The sequence below is a fragment of the Alexandromys fortis genome, unplaced genomic scaffold, assembly GCF_014885135.2.
Source record: "Alexandromys fortis isolate MF-2015 unplaced genomic scaffold, M_Fortis_MF-2015_v1.1 scaffold_16, whole genome shotgun sequence".
Classification (NCBI taxonomy): Eukaryota; Metazoa; Chordata; class Mammalia; order Rodentia; family Cricetidae; genus Alexandromys; species Alexandromys fortis.
The window spans coordinates 17,514,773-17,524,211 of record NW_026067893.1 but is presented as its reverse complement, the minus strand read 5'-3'; the positions used below and the strand labels follow the sequence as shown (position 1 = coordinate 17,524,211).

The 9,439-nt window shown below is 53.3% G+C and overlaps 1 protein-coding gene across 1 annotated transcript; it reads right to left on the bottom strand.

Annotated features, from left to right (window-relative positions):
* Nucleotides 1-954: 954 nt before the first annotated feature.
* Nucleotides 955-5,829, bottom strand: Sfrp5 (secreted frizzled related protein 5). Its single transcript, XM_050149609.1, has 3 exons — nt 5,129-5,829; nt 3,291-3,368; nt 955-1,855 (listed from the first exon to the last, which is right to left on the bottom strand). The coding sequence occupies exons 1-3, from the start codon at nt 5,646-5,648 to the stop codon at nt 1,509-1,511; spliced, it is 945 nt and encodes a 314-aa protein (XP_050005566.1). The 5' UTR covers nt 5,649-5,829; the 3' UTR covers nt 955-1,508.
* Nucleotides 5,830-9,439: the final 3,610 nt, after the last annotated feature.

Below are 9,439 nucleotides of genomic sequence, written 5' to 3'. Positions count from 1 at the left end.
CTGCTGAGGGACCCCACCTGTCCCCACAGTGAGCTCCTTCCAGATGCCGGTCGTTCGCATGACAGTGACTGCTCACCTCTAAGCATTCTCCCATTCCCGAGCTTGGACCTTAAAGTTGCTGTGTGGACCCCAGGCCTCCCCCTCCCCGCTTAGGTTTCTTTGTCCTGGCAATAGCTCCCAGATCCCACATGCCACTAGGTGGCAAAACCCTGGTTTTTTTTTTTTTTTGGTCCTGTTTACATTGCGTGGGAATGGGGCCCAGTGTTTGTTAACCGCTCTGTAGATGGGCTAAGGTTTATGTGTCAAAATGCAGATTCTTGGGTTTGATCCCCAGTAATATTCTAATAATAACAAAGCAGTTTCCATTACAGCAAGTTTGGGTGGAGCCCAAGTGTCCAAATTCCCAAGCAAGTACTCTCTCTCTGAGTGGCAGGCATTCTTTAGCCCTCTGAGATTCTGTGTTTTTAGCTAGTTCCTGGATAACAGGTGCTGCTGGCCCTGGGCATGCTTAGAGAAGTGTCAATCTAAAGTATCTGTCACCCGTATGTCAGGACCAGTGCCCAGGAGTTTCCGGGAACCCCAGGGGAGAAGTGACATTGTTACCTGTGGCCTTCTTAGACGCTTCTGACCAGGAACTGCCGAGTAGGACTGTCTTCTGACTGTGGGATCAGGTTGGGGAGCTTGGCACTTCTGCCCCTCCTTAGGGACAAAAGGGTGGTCATCTCTGTTCCTTACTTAGTGGTTGGGAGGTGAGGGTGACCCTGCCCTTGTGTCCTTGGAGAACATTGCCTTTCTTAGACTTTCCAAGGAGGTCAGTGGCTTAGGATGGGCCCTTGCTCAATGTCATCTGAACCTCCCTAGCCCCGGCCTCTTCAGAGCTATTGGATAAAGAAATTAACTGATACAAAGCAACAATTTTCTTTTATTTAATTAAAAACTTTAAAAAAATATTAAGAACCAAACCTGTAGTCTAAAACCAGTGGTCTCACAGCAGTAGCAATAATTTATTGTCGGGTTTGGGACAGAAGGTGTGGGGTGCTGAGGCGAGAGCCGGAGGCAAGCTCGTGGGGCAACGCCTGAAGCTGCTGAGCCGCACTCCTGTCCAGCAGGCTCCAGAGGAGGAGTGGGTGTGGCTGGAGGACCTGGAGGCCTGTAGTGACACATAAAGGGCCTGTAGGGGGGAAAGCTGTCCCCTCAGGTCCCTCTGTTCTTCCTGGAAACTTCCTCCCCAGGCTGCAGGAGGCCCTGCATCCTTCCTTCACGGTTTTCTCCTCTGCCTGCTTTCTGGGCTTCCCCCAGAAGAGAAAGTCCCTCCCTTGAGAGTGGGCGCCCCCAATAGACCCCAGGATTCCAGGACCCTTTAGTCAAGGAGGGAGCCTGAGCAAGTAGTAGCTGCACGAAGCCACCTTTGCCAGGGGCTGGGTTAGCCTGGGAGTTGGGGTGGGGCCAGGTGGGCAGGGACAGAGGGCAAGGCACAGCTGCCTGGCTAGGGCAAGGAGGACGGTCCTTCAGTGGGGTTCAGCTGCCCCATAGAAAAAAGGGTAGTAGAGCGAACAGGGGTAGGAGAACATGAACTTGACTGCAAACTTCATTTCCTTGTTCTTCTTGTCCCAGCGGTAGACGGCCACGAGCAGCAGCTGCCCCTCCACTTTGCGGCCCATGACCAGGAAGCTGCCGGTGAGGCTGTCCAGCTGTGGGCAGGGGCAGCCGGCGCCATTCTTCATGTGCAGGACCAGCTTCTTGGTGTCCTTGCGCTTTAAGGGACCTGCCTTGAGCAGTTTCTTCTTCTTCTGGGCTCCAATCAACTTCCGGTCCCCATTGTCTATCTTGATCTCCTTAATGCGCATCTTGACCACTGTGGAAAGGAGGGCAAGGGGTGGTCGGGAAAGTATCGCCTTTGCTGGGATCAGCAGGAGCCCTAAGTCGATACCAGGGCACTCTTGGGGAGCCTGTTGAGGTGTGGGACTTGGACGGCAGGACTCATGAGGTTACATCCATGTTTTTGAAACTCCTGAGCGCTGGCCTTCTATGGACACTGTGGCCAGGTTTTTCGCTTCAAAGGACAGAAGGGCGACATAGGCATGGGAAGGGTGTGTCCTACCTGTGTTCTGGAGCCCAAATCCCATTAAGACCACCCAGCTTCAGAACCAGAGTGCTCATAACACTCATGCTGGGGGGAGGGTCTTCAGAGATGGGGTCCCCTCTCGGGGTGGCAGCTGCCCATCTGGAGAACGTCTTTGTGATGCAGGGTTACTGGTTTCTGCTATCCTTTGGGGGGTGTTCTGATAGGATTTCTAGGAGTGTGTGTGTGTGTGTGTGTGTGTGTGTGTGTGTGTGTGTGTGTGAGAGAGAGAGAGAGAGAGAGAGAGAGAGAGAGAGAGAGAGGAGTGTGGGCACAGAACGCTCCAAGAGGCAGACACTGTGTGAGGACACAGAGNTGTGTGTGTTTGTGTGAGAGAGAGAGAGAGAGAGAGAGAGAGAGAGAGAGAGAGAGGAGTGTGGGCACAGAACGTATGTTGTGTGTCTGTGTGGAAGTATGTTGTGGTATGTGTAGGAGTGTGAGTGAATGTTTAGGGTAGGGAGGTAAAGTCCAGGCCTGTGGCTTGAGTCATCACCCAGGTCACTCACAAGTGGCCACAGAGACCCAATACAGCTAAGGTCATGAATCCTGGCTGAGGGCCCTCTAGCCAGCTTCACGCTCCTGCAGCTAGTCTCTGTCTCTCAAGAAGCCAGAGAATAACTCTGCCCACTCAGAAAGGGAATTGGCCTAAAACCTCTTCTCCTTTTTCCCTCCCTGCTCTGCCCTCTGCAGTTAGAATAGCATTTTCTTTCCAAAGAGGCTACCATCATAAAGACTCTCTAAGTCAGGATTTCATCATTGCTCTTTCTCCTATTTTTATAGATGAGGAGGCTAGGACACAAAACAGAACGAACTTTGCAAAGATCACATGCAGAAATCTGTGGCTCACAGTGAGCTTGGTCCTAACTGGCTTATTTCAGTTGTCCCAGGATAGGAAGGGTCCAAGATGAAGCAATGGGGAAAGTTGGTCACAACCCATCTTGGCCAGAGGAACACTGGGTACTCAGAAGAGATTCCAGCAGACAGGGGACTCTCCTATCCTGGGGTCCTGTGTCCTTCGAGGGTCCCATCCATCTCTGGCTAAGCTTGCATCCCTTAAAAAGGCCAGCCCAGCCATGGAGGCCTCTCTCAGCTCTCTCAACATGGGGTTGGCTCTGAACCAGGCTGCAGGGGCAGTGTCGGGGCCGTGGTCCTGAAAGCCCATACTCACCAAAGTCGCTGGAGCACATCTGTTCCATGAGGCCGTCAGCACTGTCCTCCATCTCACACTGGGCACAGATCTTGGTCACTGAAGAGAGAGAGAGCAGAGTGGGTGGAATCCCAAACAGCTGGAACGGCACAGTCTCCTCCAACAACCTCCCTCCTCACAAAAGCTGCTCTGTGATTCCTACCCAGACATGGGATGGTGGCAATGACTGAGTGGCTGTGACAATTCTAGAGATTGTATAGTGTAGGGACACTATGGCGAGGGGGGCATTGTTTCCCTACGGCAGCGGCCACCAGACCATGCACTGTGTTCTGAATTTTATCCCATCTAATACTCTGCTTGTGAAGTGGATGCTGCCTTACTTACAGCGAAGGAACAAGGTGTAATATGAGTAATGAAGGTAGCAAAGCTTAGGGCTCATGGCTGTGGTCCTGCTCTGTGGCCAGGGCGGATGTGTTGCGGAGGTCAGGCACATGGGTGGTCAGCAGAGCAAAACAGCATTAATTTAGAATTTCTCAAAGAAAGCCCACTCGACTCGTTTTTATGTGAAGCATCTGAATGTCATCTGTCGGTCACACATACACCTTTCTACAGCCTGTCTATTGTCCAGCCCTGCCCCCATCTGACCTCTGTTTGTGTTCCCTTTTGTGCCTGCCTCCAGGTGAGCAAGCCTCTCAGGGAGAGAGGATCGTGGTGTAGCAAAGCAGGGCCAGGCCCGGTTCTGAGCCTGATTCCTGATTTCTCGGGCTGTTCTTGTTTGGGCTCCAAAGAAACCGTAAAAGGAACCTGTGGGGACTTCTGGGGATTGTGGATTTCTTGCTTGACTGGCTCTATTCCTGCTTGCCTGCGACTTTCAGCCCCCAGCACAGGGACTTTCCTCTCCCAGAACTCCATGGAGAGGGAGAAGGAGGAGAGAGAGCATTCTAGGACTAAGCAGTGAACATAAGCTTTGAGAGATGGGCTGCAGGGGTGTGAGGAGGGGCCCAGCTGCTTTTTGGGGAGTGGAGAGAAAGAAAAGGGGAATGGAGCTTTGCTTGTTCCAGCCATGCTAGCTGCCCAGGCAAAGACTGACTGCTGGGTGTCACCCAAGGTGGAGTGTTAGGGACCTAGGCTAGTTTGGAAGGGGACCTGCATTCTTGGAGAAAGGAGGAGGAGGTGTGGCCTCCAACCTTGGGGCAGTTTTGAGAACCAGCACAGTGAAAGAGCAGCTGAGATCAAGCAGAAATCAGTCATGGCAGCAATGGCACCAAGGTGCCGGCTGGAGGTAGGACTTGGGAGCTCAAGGGGCTGGGGCTTTACTGTCAGGGAGAAGAGGCTCAGAAAAGTTAAGTACCCCAAAGATACCCAGACTAGGAACTGGAGAAGTTGGGGTTCCAGGCATAGAAACGTAGGGTCCTCAGCTCTTCCCTAACCACCCGCCTCTTCCCAGTTCCCTTTTCGTCAGGGAGAAGTGCTTGTCTGGGCGCGCCTGCAGTTCAGGTCAAAGACACCGTCTAGCGAGCGACCACAAGCATTGTATAGACGAGGAAGGCAATAAAGCATTTATGGGGTCGCCCCCAGGACACCCAGGGATTCAGCAGCTTGGGGAAGCGGGTATGCTGTGAGCTGCACTAGGCACTGGTCAGAGTGGGGAGAGAACAGAGCCTCAAGTTCATTCAGGTGGGAAGGAGAATTGAGACAATTACTGAGCACGGGACATCTGTGGTGTGCGCGCGCTGTGTGTGCAAGGGCTTGGCACCTATCCGGGCGTGCAAATAAGGGTTTGTGGAGCGGCATCTGTCGGTTCCCAGGTTGCTGCCCGCGGGACCATCAGGGTGCACGGGGCGGCGGCGGCGCTATACCTGGAGGCGCGGTGGCAGGCAGGTGCCCGAATTGTACCGCGATGCAGAGGTCGTTGTCCAGGGGGAACTTGTGGCAGTGCAGCATCTCGGGCCAGGGGAAGCCATAGGCCTCCATGAGCGGTGCGCAGCCGGCGCGCACGGCCTCGCATAGCGAGCGGCACGGGTAGATGGGCCGGTCTAGGCAGACCGGCGCGAAGAGCGAGCAGAGGAAGACCTGGGTGTCCGAGTGGCAGCGCTTGGCCAACAGCGGCAGCCAGCTGCTCGCCTGCTGCTTTACCTCGGCTAGGCTCTCGTGCTCCAGCAGGTTGGGCAGCCGCATGCGCTTGTAACCCACCGTGTGGCAGAGTGGCAGATCGGCCGGAATGTCGAGGCATTGCGGTGGCTTGGAGTAGGAACGGCCGTGTAGCGGCTCTGCCTGCCAGCCATAGTAGTCGTACTCCTGGCCTCGCGCCGGAGCCCCATGCAGTGCCCCGAGCAGCAGCGCCAGGGCGGCCGTCCGCGCGCCCCCCACCACCCTCATGGCTGGATGTCGCCGCCCGCCCCGACGGCTCGGTGCTCGTCACCCGATTTCTCCCGTGTGCTCCCCGGCCGGGATGGTCCCTGCAGCCGTCCCCGCTGTTCGCTGTTCGGGTCGTCCAAGTAGGTGGCAGCCTCTGCTCCGCTGTGCTGCCGGAGTGATCCAGGCACCTCCCACCTCGGGGCTCCAGCCCAGACCTCGCTGTGCCCTAGCCAATCTGCAGTCGTTGGTCCCCCCACCCCACTCTCGCCCAGGGTTGGCGGACCTGGGAGGAACCCTGGAATCCCTCCCTCCGTGTTCCTGTGCGGTTCCCGCCCCGCCCCACTGTGCGACCCTGGCCGGTCAACTATTCCCCTGCCGCAGCCCAGACCCATTCCTTGTACCTCTTCCTGGGGCTTGGCATTTTCCTCACCCTTGGCCTCTTCTCCATCCTTCTTATCTCTCTCCGCCACAGTCTCTCCTGTTCCTTTTCTCACTCACTTCACCTGCTTATCTCTCCGCCTGGGCCTTTCCCTGCTCGGCTCTGGTTTCGCTTCTCCAACACCTCCATTGCTCTTCTCTGATACTGGAGACTCTTGACCATCCACGCTCTCCTGGCCAGTCGGGCAGAGCTTCATCCTGAGGTCTTCAAGTATCCACTGAGTTTCTGCCCAGAGCCAGGCACCTTGCAGCCTAGTGGGATAGCAGACCCAGTTATGGTGGTCAAGGGGGTGGGGTGACAGGAATTTTGGCTTCTATTTAATGGGCTCCTATTAAGTGCCATGGACACTGTGGCACACTGCAGAACCTTACCAAGGCCTCTTTCTAATGAAAGTTCGCATCCAGTGGGTGCTAACTGTGCCTGGAGACTGCTGTAGGCACATTTCATAAACTAGCTCATTTAATTCCCACGGTAACGCTGTTAGGAGGGCAGGTACCATTATCACCACCACTTTACAGATAAAGACACCGAAGCTGAGGGCAGGCAAGGAATTAGAGCTGGCCGTTGGATCTGGGTAGTCTGGTTTCAGAGTCAGAGCACAGAAACAAGCAAGAGGCCTGGATTCTGAGGGTTCAGAGCAGTGGAGATAATTGTCCCAGGGACACACAGCTCATGTGCTGAAGAAGGCAGCCTTTGAATTCAAGTGTTAGGCTCCAAAGAAGAGGGAGGGCTTCACTGTTGTTTGTGAGGATAGAGGCCAACCTGGGGCAGGAAACTCTACGGGTGTGGGGAGACAAGCAGACATCAGAAGGGTGACATCCAGAACCCCACACTCGGTGTCTTTCTTTTGTCAGTCTGAGTCCTGTCTTCTGTGGCTTTCCTGTGAGAAGAACTGGAGAGGTGGCTTGTGGGAGCAGACTCTGTGGGTCTCCCTTGGTCTCTGGCCTCCCCTCTGGGGAGGAGCCTCCTAAGAGGGCTTGGATAGTGGGAGTGGGATGGGGTGGAGCGGGGTGGGGGGAAGGGGGCCTGGTTCTACCGGAAGGAGTGCTTCTCCCCGGTTCTCCTCACCTTTTCTCGCTACTCCTACTCCTCAATATTTCCAGGGCTCCTGGCTTCCAATCGGTCTGCCCACGGAGTGGTCGTGGAGAGAGGTGGGGGCCATGCCTTAGTACCCCCAACACATAGAGAGTGCCCGCTATGTGCCAGATATCGGTGAGGTGCAAAGGGCTCTGTCCTGGATGTAGCTGATGCAGCTGTGAGAATAAGACACCAGGCAGATAAGGCCGAGCCCACGGTGGGACACGATGCCTCTGAGGTGCTGGTTGAGGCAGTTGAGCCAGCTGGGAGCTTCCCTTCCCTTCCTCCCTGAATGTGCAGCACCCAGAGGCCCTGTAGACAACCATTTGGAGGGTGAAGGACTGGGCACCACTGAGCCAAGCCGTGGAGGGCAGTAATGTGCCTGCATTAGAAAGCCAGCTTGGAATTCTGGCCCTCCTCCCCACCTACCTGTGTGGCCTGGGGCAAATAAGAGGGATTCTGACCTTCAGTATCCTCCATAAAGTGGATAAACCTCCACTATAGTTATTGTGATGGGCAAGGATGCAGCGCCCACAAGCACAGAGCAACTGGGAATGTCAGACACCCCCAGAAACGAGCCTTTGTGTTGTTCTGAGCATCCCCTGATACGCCTTGGACAGGACTTGATGTGAGCTCTGAGAACGACACGGCTCCCTCTGTGATCCACTCCCTGCCTCATCTCTGGCCTGGCCATCTTGTGATGTCTTGTATGCCATAGGGTAGGTGTGGTTGTGGACATTCACAGCGGCCTTGGGCCTCCCAGGTGGTGTGTATGGTGTTGGCTCCTGGGCCTCCTGGTTTGGCTGAGCTGTTTTTGGCGCTGTTATGGATGACCTGGACAGAGGTGGGCATTGTTCCTCTGGCTGGTTATGTAAGGCCAGCCCATGGCCAGAAAGCAAGCCTGTCTGGGCCTGGCAGCTCAGGTTCCACAGGGCAGTGGAGCTGGGTTGGGAGCCTCCTTGAAGAGGGACATGCGCCTACTTTACCTGGCGACTCTGATGTGGGGAGGCCCGAGGCTCCCTGCCATGGGTCTGTGATGAGAGCAAGGGGGAGCCCTTTTCAAGGGATGGAGCCGGAGTGCCCTGGACTGCTCAAGGCAGCCTCCTTCTGTGGGCAGCCCTTCCCCTGGCTCTGTGGCTGGGCGATCGAGGCTGCCTTCTGATGTGGCGCTTCTCCTTGATGAATTGAGCCCAGGGCCTAGGCAGCTGGATCCAACACCTGGCACACTTGGCATCTGTCCATCCTGGGATGTATGCAGCCTGTTCGGGTTCATGCTCTTCAGCTGGTAGAGGAGACCACTTGTTCAAAAGAGCAAAATCCCGTGTAGATAATTCCTGCACCCAAGATGCTTCTAGTTATATTTTTTTAATAAACTCCTACAGTTTTCTACATTTTTATGGTTTATTTCAACAGATCTCAAAATTGCAAGCCTTTTCAGAGGGTGTACAAAGTCAAAATTGTACATAATTTAAAAGTCAATTTATGGTACAAGATAAATCAATGGATTTTAGGGCAATGGAATAAAACATTTATTAACAGCTTTCAGATTACATATTATTATAATGAACATATAGCCCATATGTCATTTTTGGGGTGCTATCAAAGAAGATATCCATAATTATCTGCAAAGGCCATTAAAACACTGCTTCCTTTTCCAACTACATTTCTTTGTGAGGCCAAATTTTCATCATATAGTTCAGCCAAAACACATGTGGCAACAAATTGGATGCAGAAGCAGACAGAAGAGTCCAGCTGGCCTCTATTAGCCTGTACATTAAGGGATTTACAAACCCTAAAATAGTGCCTCTCTTCCCAGGGCATTGTGGGTTTTCCCTCTCATTTGAAGAAACATGATTATCTTCATGAAGTTTGCTTATGTTATCATACAATGATTTATTTATTTTGTACAGATTTATTTATTTATTATGCATACAGTATTCTGTCTGCATGTATGCCTGCATTTGAAGAGGGCATAAATCCCACTATAGATGGTTGTGAGCCACCATGTGTTTGCTGGGAATTGAACTCAGGACCTCTGGAAGAATAGTCTTAACCCTTGAGCATCATCTCTCCATCCCACACAATGATTTATTAACTGAATTAATGAATTTAATTTTTTCTTATCTTAAACTTCAAGTTCTGTAAATCACCCTTTGGGATTCTAAATTGATTAACTGACTATATTATCAGTTGATAACAGGCTCACAGGGGCCGGACTGGCCTTGAACTGGCCACGTAGTAAAGAAGATCGTGATCCTTTTGTCCTCCTGCCACCACCCCCTAAGTGATGGATTTA